Source organism: Bombina bombina, chromosome 1, assembly GCF_027579735.1.
Source record: "Bombina bombina isolate aBomBom1 chromosome 1, aBomBom1.pri, whole genome shotgun sequence".
Taxonomy (NCBI): Eukaryota; Metazoa; Chordata; class Amphibia; order Anura; family Bombinatoridae; genus Bombina; species Bombina bombina.
The window spans coordinates 398,929,033-398,956,534 of record NC_069499.1 but is presented as its reverse complement, the minus strand read 5'-3'; the positions used below and the strand labels follow the sequence as shown (position 1 = coordinate 398,956,534).

General features: G+C 37.5%; 1 protein-coding gene across 1 annotated transcript in view; it reads left to right on the top strand.

The window, feature by feature from the left end:
- STAM2 (signal transducing adaptor molecule 2) overlaps positions 1 to 27,502 on the top strand; it is a 315,996-nt gene that overhangs the window by 194,823 nt on the left and 93,671 nt on the right. Inside the window, exons 7-9 of the mRNA XM_053698304.1 lie at positions 6,945 to 7,131; positions 7,589 to 7,683; positions 10,433 to 10,512. Coding sequence (XP_053554279.1) covers positions 6,945 to 7,131; positions 7,589 to 7,683; positions 10,433 to 10,512 — 362 coding nt within the window. The remainder of the gene's footprint in view (positions 1 to 6,944; positions 7,132 to 7,588; positions 7,684 to 10,432; positions 10,513 to 27,502) is intronic.

Below are 27,502 nucleotides of genomic sequence, written 5' to 3'. Positions count from 1 at the left end.
GGGGGCGGAGCCTATAGCTGTTGTGGCAGGAAGTGTGTGTGAAGAGCTCTTGGTCCTAATCAGCTATTATGGAGTAATTTTTTTTATTTTTTTATTTTCTTTTTGGTTAACATGAGCTACACAACCTTATGTTAGTCAAGAGGAGTACAGCAATATATAACACCATACTGACCTGCCTATGTCTATCCACGAGGTTGAGAGACCTTTATTGACTGACTGTCGGTGTAGTTAAAGCTACCGCATATAAACCCCCTAGGACCCTGGCTTACCAAACCAGTTTAATTATAACTGGACAGTTTGTTGATTAATCTTTGAAACAAGATAATAGCCTCTTTTAATGATAGAGATAATAGTGCAACTACCGCAAAGCAAACGAAAATATCTATCAAATGGATATGGATGCAGTAATACAAAAGTATTAGGATGATATCTGCAAGACCTTAGAAGATCGTTTCTCAGGACTAAACCTCCTAATACCGCAACTATTTAAAAATTTCTCCACCTCACATGGCCTTCAAGATGGCAACGAGGACCCAGAGATCATCAATGACCTAACAGAACCCTCGCTAATGTCATCAGGACTCCAAAGTCAAGGCACTAGCCGTTGTACTGAAGAGCTGACTGTATGGCGATATCTAGCTATGACAGAATCCGCAATCAGTTTACCACAATCTCCACAGGTGACAGACAAAAATGCACTTCTTATGACAACGGCCGTTCAGATACTAACTGATCCCTCCTCTACTCTACACATGGACGTACTAGCTGTGCCAATGGTACATACTAACCTGACCAATACTCACCTGCCAAGGGAATGCGTACCTGTTCATGATCCGCTGGGAAGGAGTCTGCAAAGTGGGCTTCAAATACTGGATCGTAAATATTCTGTGACAGGCCTGAGGGCAGACAGAGACACGGAACTAGCAATATCCGTGGAGGACCCAGGGGAGGCGGCTACATTCATGTCGTTCCACATCGCTGATATGGGAGCTTCTCTGCAATTCCGGGCAGAAGTCTGTCACCCAGCAGGTCTTGGTCACGAAAACGCTGTGCAGAGACTACACATAAGGTTTTCTGGTTTTCCCCGTCAAATGCAGCTACTGGACACCTGGATATCGTTTGCTATGGGCATAGGTTGAAGAAGCTGTTGTAAGTCTATTAAAAACAGCCTTCACTTTATACTAGGGAATATAATGTTGGACAACTCTGTTTACATTTAAAAATATAGTTTGGCTGAGGTTTTATGAAGGGGACATTGGACTTAACTATATGCTTTACTCCATGCCCAGTTGATAGGCAATATCCTTATTTGTAGTGCACTATTCATATGTTGACTGTATTAATGCCCTTGTTTACCATATATCATCTAGAGGAGGTTAACTGAAAGTCACCACATACCATGGAGGGGTCCCTCTTGCCTTCACCTTGATATTTATTTCAATTTAGATTACTGTTGTATATTCCTTATTAGTGGAGTACCATACTGACAGGAAATATGATGTGGGGAAGTTGTATGTCCTGCATATTATACATATTATGATGTTAATTCACCCCAACTTTTTTTTCTTCAGATCCCATAGCCCAGATCCATAGCCAAAGAATATATAGTTCAAAAAATATAAATAATTTTCGTTTTGCTTTAAAACAGTTTCACATCCCCTCATACTTTCTCCCTGTAACCACCAAAACTTAAGTGTGGCCCTTATAGTCAGTGAGGGTAATTGTCTTATCTCTATAGTTCACCATAGCTGGTTCACATTCCAAGTTCTCACTGACCCTTAAATCACCAGCTGTGGAATCGTGTATTATAATTATTGAGGTCCAAAAGAGCCTAGCAATTTTGTTGTTACATTTCGTTTGATCTAAGTTCATTTTATATAGTATAATTAAAATAAGGTTCACCAGATGAGACCCAAGAGTGGTCTCCTATTGTTCAGGAACACCTTCGGTAGATTTGTATTTTTCTTATAATTAGGGGGTCCATAAGTGGCCCCATATTTAATTTAGAAGGTATGCTGTTAGCCGGGCAAGTGATATATTTACTTATGTCTCCAAGAAATGTCATATAAAACAGTGTTTGTTTGTTTTTAGTTGTTTTTTGTTTTTTCTTACATTTGATGTATGCTTTTCAATAATTTTCCTTTCTATTCTCTGACATGTTTTGTTTGTATGCCCTGAACTGAACCTGAATAAAAAATATTAAACCCCCCCCAAAAAAAACAGACGTATAAAAACAGCAAATAACTTGTTTTCTTGCAAAATAAGCACTTAAAAAATCAATGTAGCCACTCCCCTCTGGTTGATGAGAAAGCTGACATGTTGGTAACTTAAAGGGACAGTCTAGACCCAATACAACATTTTTATTACTTATTGTAACATACCATAGAAACATCGGGCAATTGGTCCCACATCTACAACTTGTAATTACATGAAACATTTAAATATTTGTTTTGTTAGGAGCTGAAAATGGCCGCCAAGCTCAGCCCCACCTATTGCGTGTGTATTTTGGTATGGTTAAAGGGACATAAAACCCAAAAATTTTCTTCATTATTCAGATAGAGGATACAATATTAAACAACTTTCCTATTTACTTATATATATTAAAGAAAAGGAAATGGATGTACTGGTGCTAAACAGCTAGGGGACAAACTAATAATTGGGAGAAATAGGATATATATCCTCAATATAAGGAGAGAAAAATAAATAATTAATGTACAGGTGTCCCTCGGTTTACAACGGTTCAATTTGCACCGTTTCAGAATATCAACCTTTTTTTCAGTCATGTGACTGCTATTGAAAAGCATTGAGAAGCAGTGCATTGATAAAAATAGTCAGTAGATGGAGCTGTCCGCTTGTGTTGAAGCAAATATATGCAAGCCAAGCAAGCTGAAATTAATCAGTTTAACCAGACCTGAGCTATTGAGCAGCTTGCAAAGGAACAAGATCTTCCTGTCTATAAATCAGTCCAGATTGGAATGCATAGAAAGAACTGTTTGCAGAAAAATGCAAGTAAAGTCTGTGTTGAGTGATTATTTTATTAGGTTATAATGCTGTTTAGCAAATGTTTTTGTTCTTTTAACTTAGTTTAATTATATATTCTGTGTTGTGTTATTATTTTATTAGGTTTATAATGCTGTTTAGCATTTAAAGTCTTCATTTTAAAGCTTTAAAAATAATGTATTAGGTGTTACTTATGACAATTTTGAGAGGGGCCTGGAACCTAACTCCCTCACTTCCCATTGACTTACAATATAAACTGGGTTTCAATTTACAACGGTTTCGATTTACAACCATTCCTTCTGGAACCTAACCCTGGCGTAAACTGAGGGCTACCTGTATAAAAAATAATATAAGGAAAATGACAAAAAATGTGGACTAAGTGCAAATGTGGGTCTATTCAAATGGTTTACTGCATGTGTGTGTCACCTAACACTAAAGATGAGCTCGAAATAAGCAGATTACGATGGTGTAAGTGAAAGGCTTGCGCATAAACTAGATCAAAATACATATAGAATAAAATGTGTAGAAACAGATGTATTTAATACGTAAAATATATATAATAAATTTATTCACAGATATAGATAGTAGGTCTCCAAAACCATACATCAAAGGCATACATAAAATATAGTTATGTATAAAGGAATTAATAAAAGACTCCGGACATCCAAGATTAAAAAATAAAAACTCATAAAAAGCAGCGAATGCTGGTGGGCTGTAAGTCTAATGCTGAGCACTAGCTAGATAATAATGGAGTGCACAGTACCTTAAACCGCTCTCTCTACGTCTAGAGAGGGGGGTTGGGTGTAATGAAAAATGGAATGGATCCGCTCTCATATACAGGGGCAAGATTAGAGCCCTGGTGGTTGGTGTTTTTGTCCGCTCCTGCGGGTGGTGTAATCCTGTCCTGTGGAGTGGTGTAAGCCTGTCCGCCCTGACTGTGTTCCTAGATGGAACTTGCGGCTCTTAGTAGTAGGAGATGTGGTAGTCAGCATGGTCAGTGCTCCAATACACTTCCGTGTGACTCCGAGGTCACGTGTGTAGTTTCACTCCGCTGTAAGATCGCAACACCATTTACTTATATTACCTAATTTGCTTCATTCTCTTATTATATTTTGTTGAAGAAGCAGCAATGAACCACTGGAAGCTATTTGAATGCACAGATAAGAGTAGTGTGCGCTGAGTCCTACACCAAACTCCTAATGTTATCTAAGTATCCCTCGCAATAGGTAAATAGTATCGAAAAAGAAAAACAGTGCGTAGGAGCTCCAAGGCTAAAGGTGTGTCAGAGATAATTAGAAATGGGAGACCCCTTCAAATAATGAGTATAAAAAACATATAATAAAATTCTCATATGAGCAAAATAAAGTAAAAAATGGCTATGCCAATTTAATAAAGTAGAGATATCAGAACAATTAAAACAGACAAGCATTAAAAATAAAACATATAGAAATCGGACGTCTCCGATATATACAAATAAAACCTGAATGTTGCCACCACAAAAACAAGGGGGGAGAGGACGGCAATAGTGAGCCACTAGACAGTCCCAAAGAACGTGAGCATCCAAACAATTTGCCAGATAGTCCCAAATAACAGGATTTCTATTACCTTATTCGTCCGGATAAAGTCCCAATCTGACAGACTCACAGACAGTCAAAAGAAGTCTTCACAAGCATTACAAGGTATCCTGCGTCCTATATGCACTTAAGAGCGGATACGCTATTTCACTGAAATCTAAAACGGCTGGGAAACATTTTGGCTGGGAAAACTGTTCTAACCAATAGGATTGCAGCATCAGGACAGCTCCCATACACGTGACCTCAACGGTTACATACTCGGAGGTGAGAAGTCTTGTGAGTCTGTCAGATTGGGACTTTATCCGGACGAATAAGGTAATAGAAATCCTGTTATTTGGGTCTATCTGGCAAATTGTTTGGATGCTCACGTTCTTTGGGACTGTCTAGTGGCTCACTATTGTTGTCCTCTCCCCCCTTGTTTTTGTGGTGGCAACATTCAGGTTTTATTTGTATATATCGGAGACGTCCGATTTCTATATGTTTTATTTTTAATGCTTGTCTGTTTTAATTGTTCTAATATCTCTACTTTATTAAATTTGGCATAGCCATTTTTTACTTTATTTTGCTCATATGAGAATTTTATTATATGTTTTTTATACTCATTATTTGAAGGGGTCTCCCATTTATAATTAGCTATTTGAATGCTTTGGGTGAGCCAATAATATGAGGCATACAAGTGCTAACTGGACAAGAAGAAAGCTGTGGGCGGAGCTTGGTCGCCATTTTCAGCTGCTAATAAACAATGATTAATTAAGTTTCATGTACTTGCAAGCTGGAACCCATCGCAATATGCTTGTCTGTTATGTAGCAATAAGTAATAAAGAATAAGCATTGGGTCTAGACTGTTCCTTTAAGTTGCATTATGTCCTCTTCTAAGCATAGGCAAGACAGACTTCCTGTTTCTCTAGTATTCACTGAATAGTAAACCAGCTCATGTTACTCTAGAAGATTTGAGATCAAGCTAGATATGCCTTCCTGTAAAGACCACAGCCACCTTGTGCGTCTGTGGCAGGACGTAATGGACCCTGCATAAAGGAAGCTTAAAAAAAAAAATGTAAAATTCTTTTAAAATTTATAATACATATTACAATGATTTCTATTAAGCATATCCCACTGCTTAAAGTGAATGTAAATTTTGATGCTAAAGTGCCCGGTTTTTAAAAATTTGATTAAAAACAGGGGCACTTTAATTCATCTAAATTTACATTTCACTCATGCTATGAAAAAAAAACTTGCAGAAAACAGCAGCTCCAGCTTCCTTCACCCGTTGCAAAGCCTCTTCCTGGGTCTAAAATAAAGAATTCGGCTTCCTCCAATCACGGCACTGAATCGGACACAGATTCCCCAGGGGGGGGGGGGGGGAAGCCGTGATTGGAGGATGCCCTATCCATCATTTCTGACATCAGAAATGGCTTGCAAAGACTGGAGGAAGCTGGAGCTGCTGTCAAGTTTAAAAGGTAAGTATTTCTTCACAAGTGAAATGTAAATTTTGATGAATTAAAGTTCCCCTGTTTTTATTCAAATTTTTAAAAACCAGGCACTTTAGCATCAAAATTTACGTTCACTTTAATGGGGTTTTTTTATTACAACAATTAAACTATTTTATAGCCCTTAAAAATTAAAGTTGAATATACTTCTTTTTTTTTTTTTTTTTTTCAATAACTGATTCTTTTTTTCCAGGTTTTTATTATTCATTCCTTTATTATGCAAAAGTTATTTTGTCCTTTTACTAATTTGTAATCAATGAATTGTGAGATCTAGATTGTAAGTTCCCACGGGAATAGGGCCCCCAATTCCCCCTGTATTTGCCCATGGGCAGCGCTGCGGAATCTGTTGGCGCTTTAAAAAGAATAATAATAAATTCAGGTAACATACATTGGTTTCTCTTGTAAGGTGTATCCAGTCCACGGATCATCCATTACTTGTGGGATATTCTCATTCCTGTTGGGAATGAGAATATCCCACAAGTAATAGATGATCCGTGGACTGGATACACCACAAGAGAAATAAATTTATCAGGTAAGCATAAATTGTGTTTTCTCTTGTAAAGTGTATCCAGTCCACGGATCATCCATTACTTGTGGGATATTCTCATTCCCAACAGGAATGAGAATATCCCACAAGTAATGGATGATCCGTGGACTGGATACACCACAAGAGAAATAAATTTATCAGGTAAGCATAAATTGTGTTTTCTCTTGTAAAGTGTATCCAGTCCACGGATCATCCATTACTTGTGGGATATTCTCATTCCCAACAGGAATAAGAATATCCCACAAGTAATGGATGATCCGTGGACTGGATACACCACAAGAGAAATAAATTTATCAGGTAAGCATAAATTGTGTTTTTTATGTTCTGAATTTATAGCGATTGAGTTATCTTTGCAAGAGCAGAAGCAGCCAACAGAGATAAAGTCACTATACCCATCTGTGGATGTACAGAATGATAATCAGAAAATGGCAAGGAAAGTTCGTGCGCTGTATGATTTTGAAGCTGTTGAGGATAATGAGCTGACATTCAAAAGTGGAGAAATAATCATAGTTTTGGATGACAGGTATGGCACGGTTTATATTTCTTTGTAATAATAAGGAATATCTTGTTTGTAGTCATCCAATCGCTGAATACCAGACACATTTGTTGAATATCAGACACAACAATAAAGGGACAACTAGATGTAATACAGAAATAATAAAAAAAAAACCTCCTAAATAAGCTCATTAAATGTTTATTTAAACTTGCTAGTTATCTTTAGATTTAAACTTTTTTTAATTCAGTTTTTAATTTTTTTTTGTTTATAGTGAAGTTGAAATTTGAATTTTGCGCATCTGACACCCTAAAGTAATAAATTGAATTTTCATTTCTGTAGGTATATGTAATATTTGAAACTGCCAACAAAGCACATAAACATTTCCAGTTTGTGCTCCTATCCTACTGTTTTAACCATATACATTATTATGTTTACATCCCTGGCTGCTACTAGAGATAATCACTTTTAATATGTTTTTCTTTAGTGATGCTAACTGGTGGAAAGGAGAAAATCACAGAGGTATAGGACTTTTCCCATCTAATTTTGTGTCATCAACATTGAATGTTGAGCCAGAAGTAGGTATGTAGAATACAAGTAGATGCTCCTATCTTATACCCTTTCCATTCCTTGAGCTCTGCAAACATGACAAGATTTGAATGTTAATGTTCCAGTAAACCTGTGGAAGAAAATGATTTAATGTTCCACAGCATTATATATGGCACTATTAAATATTTTATTATATCTTTTCATGTGACAACACTGAAGAAATGACACTTTGCTACAATGTAAAGTAGTGAGTGTACAGCCTGTATAACAGTGTAAATTTGCTGTCCCCTCAAAATAACTCAACACACAGCCATTAATGTCTGAACCGTTGGCAACAAAAGTGAGTACTTTAGACATTAATGGCTGTGTTGAGTTATTTTGAGGGGACAGCAAATTTATACTGTTATACAGGCTGTACACTCACTACTTTACATTGTAGCAAAGTGTAATTTCTTCAGTGTTGTCAAATGAAAAGATATAATAAAATATTTACAAAAATGTGAGAGGTGTACTCACTTTTGTGAGATACTGTAACTATGTATTTAACCCATGCAAAGATAAAAAGTCCGCTTCAGAGCAGCAACGCACTACTGGGTCCTAGCTGAACACGTCTGGTTAGCTAAAGACAAAGCATATGAGCCACCAATCACAGCTTATTCTCAGTAGTTCTCCAAAAGAATAGTCATTTTGCTAACCGATGTAAATTGAAAAGACTCTTAGAGGGACATGAAACCCAAACATTTTCTTTCATGATTCATATAGAGTATACAATTGTATATAACGTTTTCCAATTTTACTTCTATTATCTAATTTGCTTTGTTCTCAATGTACCCTTTGTTATAAGTAGTATCTAGGTAGGTTCAGGTGCTGGGAGCTAGCTACTTATTGGTGGCTGATCATATGTTTGTCATTGGCTTACAGGTGTGTTCATCTAGCTCCCAGTAGTGCATTGCTGCTCCCTCAATAAAGGATACCAAGAAAATGAAGCAAAACTGATAATTGAAGTAAATTGGAAATTTGTTTACAATGCTATGTTCTGTCTGAATTTTGAAAGAAAAAATGTGGATTTCATGTCCGTTTAAATTTGCATTCTCTCTATGTAACATAAGTTGTTGGTTTTTTTTTGTTTTTTTTTAACTTTGACTTCTTATATCCCTTTAAATGGAACCTATTTGCAGATCTTTATTGGACACTGACTCTCTGGTGATTTAAAGGGACAGTCTACACCAGAATTTTTATTGTTTTAATAGATATATAATCCCTTTATTACCCATTCCCTAGTTTTGCATAACCAACACAGTTATATTAATATACTTTTTAGTTCTGTAATTACCTTGTACCTAAGCCTGTGCAAACTGCCCCCTTATTTCAGTTCTTTTGACAGACTTGCATTTTAGCCAATCCGTGCTGGCTCCTAGGTAACTTACATGCGTCAGTTAATGTGTGTTATATAGATAACATTGTGCTAAAACCCTCTAGTGGTGAAAGATTGTCAAAATGCATTCATATAAGAGGCGGCCTTCAAGGGCTTAGAAATTAGCATATGAGCCTTCTAGGTTTAGCTTTCAACTAAGAATACCAGGAGAACAAAGCAAAATTGGTGATAAAAGTAAATTGGAAAGTTGTTTAAAATGATATGTCCTATCTGAATCATGAAAGTTTATTTTGGACTTGACTGTCCCTTTAACTTTTTTTATTTTACTGACTTTTACCATATTATGTGTAATTCATGAACTGTAAAAAATAACCAATTTAATATTCATATTTTCTCATGTGATGAAAAAATAAGATTGGGTATAATTTTAAATACAAATCTATCAAATGTATGTATTATACCCCAGATCTGAAGTAAGCAAATGAACAGTAATCAACAGATGGCTGAATTTCTAATTTTCTAATTTCCAGAACATGCTTAATTAATGTCTGGTTATAATGAGCTGCCTTTCTGCAGAGAAAAGCAAACCACTTTTTAATGATTGATTTTGTGTATTTATGTAGTATCTTTATTATCATAGAGAGACACTGCTATACTATCATTTCTACATTTTAATTCCACACTTAACCTTTTAATTTACCGTAATTTCTTATTGTGTATACCTATGGGAAATAGGTGGAAATAATGGTATCATATTTGTAGCAAACATCACTAATGAACCCCAGTACTGATTGATAAATCTGTACCAGGTACAGCAATATTGGAGGAGGGACACTGACAATTTATTTCCTGAAGTTTATGGAGAGAATTGCTTTTGGATGTATTATAATTGTATTATTCACTTCTATTTTGAAGCTAATGTGAATCATCTACATTTCTATGTATTTATTGATTTCTTTTTGTAAATAGTGCTAGGCTAGATTCTAATCTCACGTAACATGCTACTTCATTTGAAATATTCTTGCATTCTGGACTAAACCTCTGTTTAGATTTTCTGCGGCTGCAAATTAATGAAATATGGATGGTTGTCTGTGACATTCACCATTTTTTGGTTTCCTTTTCCGTTTCTATTAGATGTAATGTTTATTTTGTGGTGGTGTTAGTTTTTTTTCCATATTTTAAATCAAAAGTATTTTGCATTAAATATTTTTATATTTGTTTTGTTACATGAGAGCGTACTTGTAATCAGTGTATTAGGATGTCAAGCAGTACAACTCAGACCATTTTAAAACTTTTTAAATGTTCTAAATACTTCTAAAAGCAAATTCAAATGTTATTTATCTTTTATACTCTCTCACTTCTGCATCTTGTTAGTTCTAAACGTCTTCAAATCTTTTCTCTCTCTAGTCATTGAAAAGACGATTGTTTCAGAAGAAGTTTTAGAGAACACCACAAAAATAGAGCCTGAACCCGTGACCATAGACGAAGTATGTAAAGCTTGCATTTTGTTTTAACTCTCACTCCTATCTCATGTTTTCTGTAAACTTTTGCTGCTTTAGAGCAGATACAATTATTTATATATATATATATATATATATATATATATATATATATGTATATATATATATTGCTTGGTGAGTATGAAATGTGTTTTTGTTTTTAAGACTGAGATAGCAGATTCAATATAAAATATATTATGCTTTCAAAAAAAGTTAAGTAAAAGTTTGAATTCACACAACTCCAAAAATCTATCTTTCATATGAAAGAACACTATTAGTACATATTAAAGATACATTTTCCATGTAAAAGGTTACTGTTTAACTGTAACATGAACAGGAAAAGTATGTTTGTGCACAACATTGAAATATCAGTTACTCTCTGGCTGTTAATGATGGCTACCATAGCTCTGTCAGAGGACAGGGACACACCTCTGAATGTATTAAAACTTCAATTATATATTTATCTTTCTTGGTGGTAAGAGTCCACAAAATCCTTACTTGTGGAAATTCACTTCCTGGCCACCAGGAGGAGGCAAATACAACCCACAACAAAGCTTCCTGTATCCCTCTTCCCTCTCTCTCACAGTAGTTCTTTGCCTTGTCAAGGAGAGTAACATGGACAGAGGTGTTCAAGATTTTGTTTTAAATACAGGAATATTAATCCCAAAACATTTTTTTTCTCAATGGATAATTCCTGGAAAGAGGGACATAGAGTACTGGCTGTAAATCTTCTCTATGGAGTTATGATGCTTGAGATATGAACCTATTACAAGGCAGTAATGTTATACACAGGGAGAACTTCCTATTGAGCTAAAAGGAAATTTAGACAAACAATCAGGATCACCTACAGAATCAGCAAAGGTATTTGAGATTGCATCACACTTGCATCACACTTACAAACAACTTGTGCTTCAACACTGATTATGATATATGTATATTATGATGTACTGTTTTATAAAATACGCAGGTGTTTATATGTAATTTACTCAGAGACCTGATACATATACCTACTATACTTATACTGTTTTCATATACAGGGGTCATAAAATAAATATATATATATATATATATATATATATATATATATGTTACCCTATAATCACATCAATATCTGTTTAACATGTTTTGTTTATTGTGAATTTGATATGACGTATATAATGATGTATGAACTCATTAGGAACACAGATGTTTTAGCCACGCCCCAAAAGGGGTTGAATTGGTTTGTTTAAAATGGTTTAGGATGTTGTTAGGTGCTTTATGCCTGATGAAACTGCGATTTTAGAAGCCGAGAAACGCGCTGCATACAGGGGTCTATGCCCCCTCCACTTATTGCACCTTATTATCTGTTGGAACTGCATCCTGGGGCCTACTGTTCTTGGAATTTGCATCCTGTTTTCCAGTCTGAAGCCAGGAAAAGGGTTAGCTGATACAACCTGAGTTATCAGACTGCGACTACCAGCACATAAGGGTGCTATTCCTACATGTTAGTACTCATTTGGCATCTATGGATGTTTTCTTGCTGGTAGCATTTTTGATCTACACATGACGCACCCCTCTGTTTTGTGTTTATTTCTCTATGGAGTTGTGGTCACAAGCCGGCCACGGGTGTCGCAGGGAAGTTCCATTAGCCTCCCCCTGTCTGGCCATGAAGATGTATTTCTCCAACACATCCTCTTCTGTTAAGTTACAGTACAGGATGGACTTTACTGTGTCCTAGGACCACCATAGCGGTGAGAACAGTTGAGGGAACTGTCATTGGGTAAGTACCATATGTTTAACAGTCTACAGGCTTTCATTAGTTACACTTGTTGTGGATTTCATAGCCTGCCTTGCCAGTTCAGCACACTATATTACTCTGGGTTAACATACTATACAGAGGTTAAACACAGGACAGTCTTTTTTTACACTGAAGGGGTTTTGGAGCATCTTACTGTACTAGCTTCATTTATTTAACCCCTACCTCACAGTATGATTGTTTTATACACATTAGAGGTTTTCAGATGTATCATGTTTTCTCCTAAGAGTTTTGCTCTCTTTGCTGCTGGCGTGTCCTTCAGACTGCATCAGGAGCCTTCTTCCAGTGAGTGAGGGGATGCTGAAGGCCGTGCACGGGCCAATTATAAAAGCCATCTGCTGGTTCTAAAGTAAAGTTTCTGATCTGAGGAGCAGAGGAAATATGCGCCACACTTGGCTTTTGGCGTGCTTTCTGTATCTGCATTGCATAAGTAAAATCCAGGACTCTGTGTGTATGTATTTACCTTTAATACCAGTTTACTGCCATCCTATAGTTCCTAGCTGGGAACCGAAGGGAGCACTTCTACTTGTGTTCTCTGGTCCCAGTTATCTGGTCATTTCCCAGTGTGGTGAGTGCCGCTCAGTTAATGGTGCGGTGAGTGCTTTTTGTTTGCTGGGAGCAGAAGCTGTTTGGCTGTTATCATGGCCCCGGTCTTCACGAGAATTCAGAAGGAGCACTCTACATGCCCACACAGCTTGTGTTTTTAATTACAGCGCTCTGTTTGAGGGGATTAAGGGCCCTCTCACCATTTTCTGTATTGCACATGCTCTTACATGGATATAGTTATGTGTATGGCTGCAGCAGATGGGGGTATGTTTTCTGTCTCCATGCTGACAGTGATTTAATGCTATTGTTTTCATGCATAATGGACTGGTTTCTGTTTTCATTTATCTATGCAGAACATTAAGGGGTTAACTGTTCGGCATTGTGGGGTTATGAGTCACACCCCTGATTTTTAGTCATGCTGATAGTTTCTCCCATTTCACTTAACATTACATAAATGCATTTGCCTTAGATCTATATAGATATGGTGTATTTATTCAGGGCTTTATAGGGTTATTACCAGCTCTGTCACATCTATCTTTAAATGTTTTTGCCAAGAAATAAAAGTGTGTTTTTTATTTCAGGTTGCGCTGCCTCTCCTATGACCTGTGCTATGTCACTGTGCCAGGGTGTCTGCAATGTGTGTACTGTAAGTAGCCTGTGAGTTGACTGTCCAGAGTTCAAATTAGGAGATGCAGTTGCTATGTCAAGAGTCATACACTGATTAAAAAAAAAAAAAAGAGCGCTATTTATTACTGTGCAATATTTTTTACTTTACTTGTGTGGCTGCTACAGTGTTTTCCATATATTGTTACCCTGCTATTTATCGCTGTGCAATAATGTTTTACTTGTGAGTGGATGTTAGTTATTTCCATCACTTGTACTACTGTACTACCCTTATTTATTGCTGTGCAATAGTATGTTTTACTTGTAAGTAGGGCTGGGCGATATGGGCCAAAAAAAATAAATTGCGATTTTCTTGTAAATGACTAGCACCTTAATTTTTCAATAAAAATGTATTTAAGACTACATAATCTTAATGTACATGTTTCTCAATGTCCAATATACTCTGGGAGCATAAAAATACAAACCACATATGTATCTGTGTGTGTGTGTATATAATATAATATATATATATATATATATATATATATATATATATATATATATATATATATATATATATATATATATATATATATATATATATAAATTTTTTCTTTTTCTACTTTTTCTAAACATTTTATCTTGACTGATAATAAACCCTGCTCTTGTGCAGGAATCCAATACAGGCATATAGCAGTAGGGGTGGGGGGCTGCTCCTTTCAGAAATGCTGTGCCTTGCTGATATCAAATACATTGTAGATGCAGTTAACCCAACAGCTAGCTAGCAGAGGGGACTGCAGATTTAGCCTTTTTGGCAGCCGTGGGTTAACTACATCTGCTATGTATTTGAGCTGTTTCGCAGAGAGCAGGAGATTGTGTGGGAGGTTCCATAATGATTACATACTCTAAGTTTCAGACTGCAGATGTCCCTAGGGGGAAATATAAGTAAGTGGCTTTCCCTCCTCTTCACTCTCCTGCATGGGCTCTGCTTTTAGACTTCAATAGATTAATCTGCTGCTACTGAGATCACAAACAGAAAGTGAACGTAAAATGGCCATTTTAGAAATGTGTGCTAAAAGCAACCACTAGATGGAGCTGGTTTGCAAGAAATCACATACAAATCAATGCAGTACAGCCACATCTAAGGATTTTTTCTTTTAACAAAAAATTGCGTACTCTCGCGGTTTTTAAATCACAGCAATTAATTGCAGTTTTAAATCACATATGCGATTATTTGTGCAGCTCCTGAAGTTATTTCCATCTCTTGTACTACTGTACTACCGTTATTTATTGCTGTGCAATAGTATGTTTTACTTGTGAGGGGATCCTGAAGTATTTGTGTATCCTGTAGTCATGCCATTTATAGAGCTGAAACAACTGTCATAATCGATAATAATAGATTATGAAAATAGTTGTCAACAAATCTCATAATCGATTAGTTGGTTTGCAATTAGTTGGTCTGTGCACAACACCAGCTACTTCACTCCTATGAACTCCTGCAATGGTATTGTGCTTTATGGTTATGTCCTTAGCCTAAAGGACGTCTACTTTTCACTTTTTCAGGACTGTATAAGTTTACAACTACCCCAGGTTTATGTGCAACCCAGATATAATAGTCATCATTTGGATTGTTTATATTAAATCAGGTGATTTGGAACTATGCTTTGCATGATGTGCACTATTATCTGTTTGCACAATTATTAGCAGATTGCTTGCTATTGCTGATTATATGTACTGTATAAATAAATGTGTAAGGCTTTGTCCTTTTTTTGGTATATAGTCCTTAGCGCTTTTGATTTGTTTTTGTATTTTTTTTATATTTTTAATCAATTGTGATAATATGTACCAGATTCATCCTTTATAAGTATATATCTGTTATTTTTAGAGCGGTCTAGATATTTTCCTCTAACCTTATAGCTGGTTATTTACCATTGCATATAGATATTCAAAATATTACTTTTTATGTTAGAATGAAGTCAACGGTTACTTTATTGAAAGGCCCCTTGCCAAGGTGGAAGTTCTACCTCTTGGTTTTGTTTTGCTTAATTATAAAACTCTGCTCTGCTGCTTAAAAAATTGACAAACAGTTGTGTTAATGTAAAGTTTTAGTTTGAAGTTTAGTTTTGTAACACTCAGTATGTGAATTCTATTTAAAATATAGGAAACAATTATTGATTCTTTTTTTTTATCCGATTAGTCGATTAATCGGAAAAAAATTATTGGCCGATTAATCGATATTGAAAATAATCGTTAGTTGCAGCCCTACTTTATGTGTACGTGGATACTACAGTTTTTTTCCATAGTTTGTATCCAGTTATTTATTACCATACTTTTATACTTGTGAGTGGATACTACAGTATTATTTATATTTGTTCTGCGGTACTACTGTTATTTATTGCTGTGCTATGCCTACTTTGTGTGAGTGGATACTATAGTATTTTCCATAGCTTGTATCCTGTTATTTATTGCCATACAAGTTTATACTTGTAGCTGGATTCTACAGTATTTTTTAGATTTGTACTGTGGTTCTACTGTTGCTGTGAAATTGTCTCCTTTTTTATGTAGGAGATGATACTACAGAGCTTCACATATCTGTATTTTTGTTGTTCATTGCAATGCCATATTATTCTTACTTGTATGGGATTACTTAAGTATTGTCATATCCGGTGCTACTACTGTTTGTTACTGTGCGATATCATACCTTTTTATGTGTGCGATTCTCCACCATCATGCAATACGACTGTTCGATGACACACTTTCTGCAATTAAGACAGATAGACATGGTGCATGAATATTGTGCAAAGTTATACAATTGACTATGTTCCCTCAAAATAACAGATATCACAGTAATTATAATAGTAAACAATCAAAACTGAAACCTCTTTTTGGATAATACAATATAGTAAAATATAATATAAGTTTCTCCCTTGTTACTTTGGGCCCCTCAAGGACCTATTATGTTAAAATTAGTTATATAGAGAATATGATAAAAAAACAATAGTTTTGGGTCGAGAAGCGTTGACTCAATTTGTGGGAAGTATTGGAAATTGTGGAAGCCCGACATAGGCAAGATAAGCCGCATAGTTAACCCTCCTAACCTAGGAGGTATATTATGAGGGTGGGGTGAGGAGATTATATATAAATAAGATAGGTAGCATATACAACAAAGGTGTAGGTCTAGCCTGCACTGGATATGTATAACAAACTTTAAGGGAAAATTACGTAAGCCAATGAATCAGCGGTCATAACAACAATTTATGAGTTCCACCTATAACATCGCATACAGAAAGCGAAGAGCTTAACAGGTATACTGGACAGATTGGATTTTTAATCTTCAAAGAGCATGCAATTTGGGGCAGTTCTCTGGTTTACTTCCATTGTCAGGATGTGCACAATCCTTTTGTGATTCCTTTTTTGGGTCACCATTCTTCTGCTGGGAATGTACAGGAATATTTAGAATGTGCATTTGAGATTATATTATTCCTTTATTCAAGTTTTCACTTGCAGACTGGTAATTTTATACCGCCCTGCCCAGCCTAGTATTGGCTGTATCAGTACGTTTTTTTTTGTCCAAGATCTTCCCTTCTGTCTAAGTACCTCTAGAAGGCTGTTTTAGAGGTCATGGGAGCCCCTCTGGGGTTCTACAGATTTTCTCTTAGGCATCAACCTGTCCAAGTTTGTACTCCAGGTTTCTGTCAGCAGTTAGAGGGGATCTATATTCTGGGGATATTTCAAATTTGATCTAGTTTTTTTTTTAACATTGAACATTTAGTTCTTTACTTAAGTAGTTAACTTTTAGATTCCAGGTTCATAAGCCAGTCGACATTGGAATCCTCCATGAGTATATTCAGAAGTGTTTCCTTGATTCTAGCTGGCAATCTCAGTTAAAGATTTTTTGCATTCATAAGAACTAGAAGTAGAAAGTAGAAAGAGGGCGCCACAATAGCGTGATACCGTCTGGATATGTAGGTATAGATATAAGTAAGTATTATGCTTACCAGATGGTGTGACACTGTGCTGTGACCAGTGCAAGAAAGCAGGCTAGCACTTATCAGTGGCTAGTACACTGTGGAAGCCAAGCTCCAAAGGCACTTGTCCTAGTTGAAACTCTGAGTGTGTCTCCTGTTGGCTGGACTTCAGGTGCTGCAGAGGTGTAATCTTTTGTGTGTTGTTCAGTTGGTATTGATAAACCACAACACAGACAACTTCAGATAAAATGGCTTTTAATACTTATGACGCGTTTCTCAACCTCAAACAGGTTGTTTCATCAGATAAAAAAGTGAAAAAAGTCACTTTCTTTCATGTAATTAGCAAGAGTCCATGAGCTAGTGACGTATGGGATATACATTCCTACCAGGAGGGGCAAAGTTTCCCAAACCTCAAAATGCCTATAACTACACCCCTCACCACACCCACAAATCAGTTTTACAAACTTTGCCTCCCATGGAGGTGGTGAAGTAAGTTTGTGCTAGATTCTTCGTTGATATGCGCTTCGCAGCAGGCTGGAGCCCGGTTTTCCTCTGTGTGCAGTGAATGTCAGAGGGATGTGAAGAGAGTATTGCCTATTTGAATTCAATGATCTCCTTCTACGGGGTCTATTTCATAGGTTCTCTGTTATCGGTCGTAGAGATTCATCTTTTACCTCCCTTTTCAGATCGACGATATACTCTTATATATACCATTACCTCTCTACTGATTCTCGTTTCAGTACTGGTTTGGCTTTCTACTACATGTAGATGAGTGTCCTGGGGTAAGTAAGTCTTATTTTTGTGACACTCTAAGCTATGGTTGGGCACTTTTATATAAAGTTCTAAATATATGTGTTTAAACATTTATTTGCCTTGATTCAGGATGTTCAACATTCCTTATTTCAGACAGTCAGTTTCATTATTGGGATAATGCATATGAATAATCATTTTTTCTTACCTTTAAATTTGACTTTTTTCCTGTGGGCTGTTAGGCTCGCGGGGGCTGAAAATGCTTCTTTTTATTGCGTCATTTTTGGCGCTGACTTTTTTGGCGCAAAAATTTTCTTTGTCATTTCCGGCGTCATACTTGTCGCCGGAAGTTGCGTCATTTTTTTGACGTTTTTGCGCCAAAAATGTCGGCGTCACAGGATGTGGCGTCATTTTTGGCGCTTAAAGCATTTAGGCGCCAAATAATGTGGGCGTCTTTTTTGGCGCTAAAAAATATTGGCGTCATTATTGTCTCCACATTATTTAAGTCTCATTGTTTATTTGCTTCTGGTTGCTAGAAGCTTGTTCATTGGCTTTTTTTCCCATTCCTGAAACTGTCATTTAAGGAATTTGATCAATTTTGCTTTATATGTTGTTTTTTCTATTACATATTGCAAGATGTCTCAGATTGACCCTGAATCAGAAGATACTTCTGGAAAATTGCTGCCTGATGCTGGATCTACCAAAGTTAAGTGTATTTGTTGTAAACTTGTGGTAACTGTTCCTCCGGCTGTTGTTTGTAATGAATGTCATGACAAACTTGTTAATGCAGATAATATTTCCTTTAGTAATGTTCCATTACCTGTTGCTGTTCCATCAACATCTAATATTCAGGGTGTTCCTGTTAACATAAGAGATTTTGTTTCTAAATCTATTAAGAAGGCTATGTATGTTATTCCTCCTTCCAGTAAACGTAAAAGGTCTTTTAAAACTTCTCATTTTTCAGATGAATTTTTAAATGATCATCATTCTGATTCTGTTTCTGATAATGATTTTTCTGGTTCAGAGGATTCTGTTTCAGAGGTTGATACTGATAAATCTTCATATTTATTTAAAATGGAATTTATTCGCTCTTTACTTAAAGAAGTCTTAATTGCATTAGAAATAGAGGAATCTGGTCCTCTTGATACTAAATCTAAACGTTTGAATACGGTTTTTAAACCTCCTGTAGTTATTCCAGAGGTTTTTCCCGTCCCTGATGCTATTTCTGAAGTAATTTCCAGGGAATGGAATAATTTGGGTAATTCATTTACTCCTTCTAAACGGTTTAAGCAATTTTATTCTGTGCCATCTGACAGATTAGAGTTTTGGGACAAAGTCCCTAAGGTTGATGGGGCCATCTCTACTCTTGCTAAACGTACTACTATTCCTACGGCAGATAGTACTTCCTTTAAGGATCCTTTAGATAGGAAAATTGAATCCTTTCTAAGAAAAGCTTACTTATGTTCAGGTAATCTTCATAGACCTGCTATATCTTTGGCAGATGTTGCTGCAGCTTCAACTTTCTGGTTGGAAGCTTTAGCACAACAAGTAACAGATCATAATACTCATAGCATTGTTAATCTTCTTCAACATGCTAATAACTTTATTTGTGATGCCATCTTTGATATCATTAGGGTTGATGTCAGGTATATGTCTTTAGCTATTTTAGCTAGAAAAGCTTTATGGCTTAAAACTTGGAATGCTGATATGTCTTCTTAGTCAACTTTGCTTTCCCTTTCTTTCCAAGGTAATAAATTGTTTGGTTCACAGTTGGATTCTATTATTTCAACTGTTACTGGGGGGAAAGGAACTTTTTTACCACAGGATAAAAGATCTAAGGGTAAATTTAGGTCTGCTAATCGTTTTCGTTCCTTTCGTCACAATAAGGAACAAAAACCTGATCCTTCCCCTACAGGAGCGGTATCAGTTTGGAAACCATCTCCAGTCTGGAATAAATCCAAGCCTTTTAGAAAGCCAAAGCCAGCTCCCAAGTCCACATGAAGGTGCGGCCCTCATTCCAGCCCAGCTGGTAGGGGGCAGATTACGATTTTTCAAAGAAATTTGGATTAATTCGATTCACAATCTTTGGATTCAAAATATTGTTTCACAAGGGTACAGAATAGGCTTCAAGATAAGGCCTCCTGCAAAAAGATTTTTTCTTTCCCGTGTCCCAATAAATCCAGTGAAGGCTCAAGCATTTCTGAAATGTGTTTCAGATCTAGAGTTGGCTGGAGTAATTGTGCCAGTTCCAGTTTTGGAACAGGGGCTGGGGTTTTACTCAAATCTCTTCATTGTACCAAAGAAGGAGAATTCCTTCAGACCAGTTCTGGATTTAAAAATATTGAATCGTTATGTAAGGATTCCAACATTCAAAATGCTAACTATAAGGACTATTCTGCCTTTTGTTCAGCAAGGGCATTATATGTCCACAATAGATTTACAGGATGCATATCTGCATATTCCGATTCATCCAGATCACTATCAGTTTCTGAGATTCTCTTTTCTAGACAAGCATTACCAGTTTGTGGCTCTGCCGTTTGGCCTAGCAACAGCTCCAAGGATTTTTACAAAGGTTCTCGGTGCCCTTCTATCTGTAATCAGAGAACAGGGTATTGTGGTATTTCCTTATTTGGACGATATCTTGGTACTTGCTCAGTCTTCACATTTAGCAGAATCTCATACGAATCGACTTGTATCGTTTCTTCGAGAACATGGTTGGAGGATCAATTTACCAAAGAGTTCGTTGATTCCTCAGACAAGGGTAACCTTTTTAGGTTTCCAGATAGATTCAGTGTCCATGACTCTATCGCTAACGGACAAGAGACGTCTGAAATTGGTTTCAGCTTGTCGAAACCTTCAGTCTCAATCATTCCCTTCAGTAGCCTTATGCATGGAAATTCTAGGTCTTATGACTGCTGCATTGGACGCGATCCCCTTTGCTCGTTTTCACATGCGACCTCTTCAGCTCTGTATGCTGAACCAGTGGTGCAGGGATTATACAAAGATATCACAATTAATATCTTTAAAACCGATTGTACGACACTCTCTGACGTGGTGGACAGACCACCTTCGTTTAGTTCAGGGGGCTTCTTTTGTTCTTCCGACCTGGACTGTAATTTCAACAGATGCAAGTCTGACAGGTTGGGGAGCTGTATGGGGGTCTCTGACAGCACAAGGGGTTTGGGAATCTCAGGAGGCGAGATTACCAATCAACATTTTGGAACTCTGTGCGATTTTCAGAGCTCTTCAGTCGTGGCCTCTTCTAAAGAGAGAGTCGTTCATTTGTTTTCAGACGGACAATGTCACAACCATGGCATATGTCAATCATCAAGGAGGGACTCACAGTCCTCTGGCTATGAAAGAAGTATCTCGAATACTTGTATGGGCGGAATCCAGCTCCTGTCTAATTTCTGCGGTTCATATCCCAGGTATAGACAATTGGGAAGCGGATTATCTCAGTCGCCAAACATTACATCCGGGCGAATGGTCTCTTCACCCAGAGGTATTTCGTCAGATTGTTCAAATGTGGGGACTTCCAGAAATAGATCTGATGGCTTCCCATCTAAACAAGAAGCTTCCCAGGTGTCTGTCCAGATCCAGGGATCCTCAGGCGGAAGCAGTGGATGTATTGTCACTTCCTTGGAAGTATCATCCTGCCTATATCTTTCCGCCTCTAGTTCTTCTTCCAAGAGTGATTTCCAAGATTCTAAAGGAGCGTTCGTTTGTTCTGCTGGTGGCTCCAGCATGGCCTCACAGGTTTTGGTATGCGGATCTTGTCCGGATGGCTACTTGCCAACCGTGGACTCTTCAGTTAAGACCAGACCTTCTATCGCAAGGTCCTTTTTTCCATCAGGATCTCAAATCCTTAATTTTGAAGGTATGGAGATTGAACGCTTGATTCTCAGTCATAGAGGTTTCTCTGACTCCGTAATTAATACTATGTTACAGGCTCGTAAATCTGTATCTAGGAAGATATATTATCGAGTCTGGAAGGCTTACATTTCTTGGTGTTCTTCTCATCATTTTTCTTGGCATTCTTTTAGAATTCCTAGAATTTTACAGTTTCTTCAGGATGGTTTGGATAAAGGTTTGTCTGCAAGTTCCTTGAAAGGACAAATCTCTGCTCTTTCTGTTCTTTTTCACAGAAAGATTGCTATTCTTCCTGATATTCATTGTTTTGTACAGGCTTTGGTTCGTATAAAACCTGTCATTAAGTCAATTTCTCCTCCTTGGAGTTTGAATTTGGTTCTGGGGGCTCTTCAAGCTCCTCCGTTTGAACCTATGCATTCGCTGGATATTAAATTACTTTCTTGGAAAGTTTTGTTTCTTTTGGCCATCTCTTCTGCTAGAAGAGTTTCTGAATTATCTGCTCTTTCTTGTGAGTCTCCTTTTCTGATTTTTCATCAGGATAAGGCGGTGTTGCGAACTTCATTTAAATTTTTACCTAAGGTTGTGAATTCTAACAACATTAGTAGAGAAATTGTGGTTCCTTCATTGTGTCCTAATCCTAAGAACTCTAAGGAAAGATCGTTGCATTCTTTGGATGTAGTTAGAGCTTTGAAATATTATGTTGAAGCTACTAAAGATTTCCGAAAGACTTCTAGTCTATTTGTTATCTTTTCTGGTTCTAGGAAAGGTCAGAAGGCTTCTGCCATTTCTTTGGCATCTTGGTTAAAGTCTTTGATTCATCATGCTTATGTTGAGTCGGATAGAACTCTGCCTCAAAGGATTACAGTCTCTACTTCCTGGGCATTTAGGAATGAAGCTTCGGTTGATCAGATTTGCTAAGCAGCAACTTGGTCTTCTTTGCATACTTTTACTAAATTCTACCATTTTGATGTGTTTTCTTCTTCTGAAGCAGTCTTTGGTAGAAAAGTACTTCAGGCGGCTGTTTCAGTTAGATTCTTCTGCTTATAATTTCAGGTTTTTTTTCATTATAAGATTTAAACTTTGTTTTGGGGTGTGGATTATTTTTCAGCGGAATTGGCTGTGTTTATTTTATCCCTCCCTCTCTAGTGACTCTTGCATGGAAGATCCACATCTTGGGTATTCATTATCCCATACGTCACTAGCTCATGGACTCTTGCTAATTACATGAAAGAAAACATAATTTATGTAAGAACTTACCTGATAAATTCATTTCTTTCATATTAGCAAGAGTCCATGAGGCCCACCCTTTTTGAGGTGGTTATGATTTTTTTGTATAAAGCACAATTATTCCAATTCCTTATTTTTTTATGCTTTCACACTTTTTTCTTATCACCCCACTTCTTGGCTATTTGTTAAACTGATTTGTGGGTATGGTGAGGGGTGTATTTATAGGCATTTTGAGGTTTGGGAAACTTTGCCCCTCCTGGTAGGAATGTATATCCCATACGTCACTAGCTCATGGACTCTTGCTAATATGAAAGAAATGAATTTATCAGGTAAGTTCTTACATAAATTATGTTTTTTTTATCTGATGAAACAACCTGTTTGAGGCTGAGAAACGCGTCAAGTATTGAAAGCCATTTTATCTGAAGTTGTCTGTGTTGTGGTTTATCAATACCAACTGAACAACACACAAAATTTTACACCTCTGCAGCACCTGAAGTCCAGCCAACAGGAGACACACTCAGAGTTTCAACTAGGACAAGTGCCTTTGGAGCTTGGCTTCCACAGTGTACTAGCCACTGATAAGTGCTAGCCTGCTTTCTTGCACTGGTCACAGCACAGTGTCACACCATCTGGTAAGCATAATACTTACTTATATCTATACCTACATATCCAGACGGTATCACGCTATTGTGGCGCCCTCTTTCTACTTTCTATTTTAACAGTTGTTCCACACTCTCTGGGATCAAGAGGAGCAGCCCTACTCACGTAACAGGAGGATACCTTTATCCCTTCAATTTACCACCAGTTTATGGACATGAAACAGGACTAATACGGTAGACTTGATCTACTATACTTTAAGTGTATCACCTGGTTTTATATTGAATATTGCTTTTTTATATTTTAAATATCAGCGCTCTTTTATATCCCTTTATTGGGATATGTTCATAAGAACTATAAGGTCATCTTAACTATTTAGTAAGTTGACATTTGTATCAAACTGTGGTTTTGCTTCTATCTGGTAGTTGGTTTGCTCTTCTTCCCTATACTAATATTGGTGATATCTTTCTAGTCTTAAGTTGAGTTACGATTAGTTCATCGTGAATTTTATTCCAGTGAGGCATTGGAAGTGTTCTCGTCATATTGATAAGTTCCGATCCAGTTTCGCTTTTGGTAAAGGGCAGTCTGAGACTTTTCAGAAAGCCTGGTTTACATACTTCCAATTTTCTTCTGAGTATTTTTTTCTTTTCTTCTTTCTTTCTCGAGTCAAGACCTGGGAAGCAGTTGAGTTGTTATATAATACGTTCGAGGAAAGATGTTAAGCTCTAATATTTTATTCAGGCCCGTTCACCAGTCTCTATGTAAGATTTTCCACAGGGAGTGGAAATGTGTATCTATCCTGGTAAATAGTTCAGGGATATGGATGGCATTCTATTTACTCAAAGTTTCCATTTTTTCATGATGTAGTAAATAAGGTCTTATTGTTCACAATTCTGATGGTCCATGATTTGCGCTTTCCATCCTTATGGCATAGGAGTTCTGCATGTCGCACAAAATTTCAGACAATTCTTCAAGTCTTAGTCAATAGGACCTGTAATTGGCCTGATTTTTTTTTTTTTTTTTTTCTCTTCGGAATTTGGTTTAGGGTTACTCAGGGTTCATAATGTCCACCCTTTGTATCTATGCATATCTTAGATCTTCTAGTTCTATTCTTCATTCTTGGAAATTGTAGAATGAGATTTTTAGTAGACCAAGTTGCGTGGTCGGCACACTGGTTGTCTTATATTTTTTAAAAAAATCTTTCGATTTTATCAGGTTTTGTCACGGTAGAGAGCTTTGGGAAGGAAGGTTTCCGTCTTTAATATGAGGAGAGTCCACGGCTTCATTCCTTACTTGTGGGAATACAGAACCTGGCCACCTGGAAGGCAAAGACACCTTACCCAAAGGCTTAAATACCTCCCCCACTTCCCTCATATCCCAGTCATTCTTTGCCTTTCATCACAGGAGGTTGACAGAGAAGTGTCAGAAGATACGGAGTAGTTCCTTATAAAGGGTATCTACCCTTTGCAATGGGACTGGAGTTCTAAGTAGTCTTGTCAGCCTCCCAGTAATAGCATTGACGAAAGTTAGGGTCTGGAGATGCAGGGGAGAGTCTTTCTGTGAAACCATCCAGACTCGTATTAACAACTCCTAAGCAATCAGCGTTGACGAGTTTTACTGCCTTCTTTCATTCTCAAGTCCATGTCAGGAGCGATGCTACAAGATTGTCACACTTGAGGCTGTGTTTCTGTTCCACAGCATAGATTCTGGTAAGATCGTTTTATTTTTTACACATATGGTAACGCTAAAAGAGAGGGTCACAGTGTGGCTCCTTTTATCTGTATGGAATCAAGGGTTAATATATCCTGAAGGGGGATTATTGAACAGTGGGGATCAATCTCATAAAGTTTAATGTGATTCATACTGCGTTATGTGTGAGATGCTTTCTGAGGCTTATAAGCTGAGGTTGGAACATACAGGTTACTTTCACATTAGAGCTGCGCAGCTTTATAAGCTTGGCACACTTTTCCTTAGTGGAGGCGGTCCTAGGTTGCGCTCCATGTGACCGGGTGTGGTCGTAGTTTCACTTCCTACTCTCTGACCGTGCTGGTTATCGGAGAGAAGCGGTCTACTCTGTGTGCCTGGGTCATAGGAGGTGGTGAGTACCCCAGCCATTGGGGTTATAAAGGTGCCGTTTTTAAAATTTTTAAAACTTTCGTTATTGTTCTCTTATATTGTTCTGTTATAGCTATGGAGGACTTTGTACTCCCTCTATACCTAAGTCTAATGCCTATTTATATTGTGAGGAGGCTGAGGTATACCCGCCTTCTCAATTATGTTCCACATGCCTAGAAAAGGTGATTGTCAAAAAAGGTTAACATGTTTGATACCACTGAGCGGTCCCCGTCCCATGAGGTGCGCACCCTGCTTTCATCTCCTGATACACATGCAGTTTCCCATAGCACGCCTGATCCTCCATCTGGAGGAGGCCTTTAACCTCCAGACTTCACTGTGCAGTTACAAACAGCGGTGTCTGCGGCCATTAGTGATTTACCTTGCCCTGCTAAGCGCAAGCAATGGGTCAAATATTGCTATCCTTCCCAGGTGTCATCATCTAGTTTATTGGCTATAGTTGGACGGTTATCTCATGATGAAGTTCTTTCTGATACTTCAGAGTGTAAACTTTCTGGGTCTGAATCGGCTGCCTCTAAGCCTCCGATTGCGGAGGAACCAGATTTTAGATTTAGGAAGCAGCACTTACATTTTCTTTTAAAGGAAGTTCTGGCTACCTTAGAGGTTCCAGAGGTCAAACTGCCTGAAGAACCTTTAATGCCTAAACTGGATAGAGTTTATGAAGACAGGGTTGTTCCTCAGACTTTCCCTGTTCCTGTTAAGATGGCAAACATTATTAAGAACGAATGGGAGAGGATTGGTTCTTCCTTCACCCCTTCCTCTGCCTTTAAAAAACTGTTCCCGGTCCCAGACTCTCAATTGGAGTTGTGGGGTTCTGTCCCTAAGGTGGAACCCCACAACTATCCCACTGGAGAATAGTTCGTCGTTCAAAGAGCCCATGGATAAAAAGATGGAAACACTGTTAAGAAAGATGTTTCAACATTCGGGATATTTATTTCAACCAGCGATGGCAGTTGCCACGGTTGCCGGAGCAGCTACCTACTGGTGTGACTTATTGGAGTTGATCGAGGTGGAAGGTCCCCTCGATATTATTCTTGATATAATTAAGGCTTGCTAATTCTTTTATTTGTGATGTGAATATTCAAATTATTTGTTTAAATGCTAAATCTGCTGGGTTTTCTGTTCAGGCCGCCGGGCTCTCTGTGGCTGAAGTCCTGGTCTGCGGAATTGACTTCCAACTCCTTTCCCTTCCATTCAAGGGTAATATTTTGTGTGGTCCAGGCCTGGACTCCGTTATTTCCACAGTTACAGGGGGCAAGGGTGCCTTCCTACCGCAAGAACAGATCTAAGGGACAATCTAATCATTTTCGTTCTGATAAATCCCAGCGCCAGCAATCCTCTGCTAAGACCGAGCAACCTAAGACTTGGAAGCCGGCTCAGTCCTGGAATAAGTCCAAGCAGAGCAAGAAGCCTGAGACTAAATCAGCATGAAGGGGTCGCCCCTGGTCCGTCTATGGATCAGGTAGGGGGCAGACTTTCGCTTTTCTCA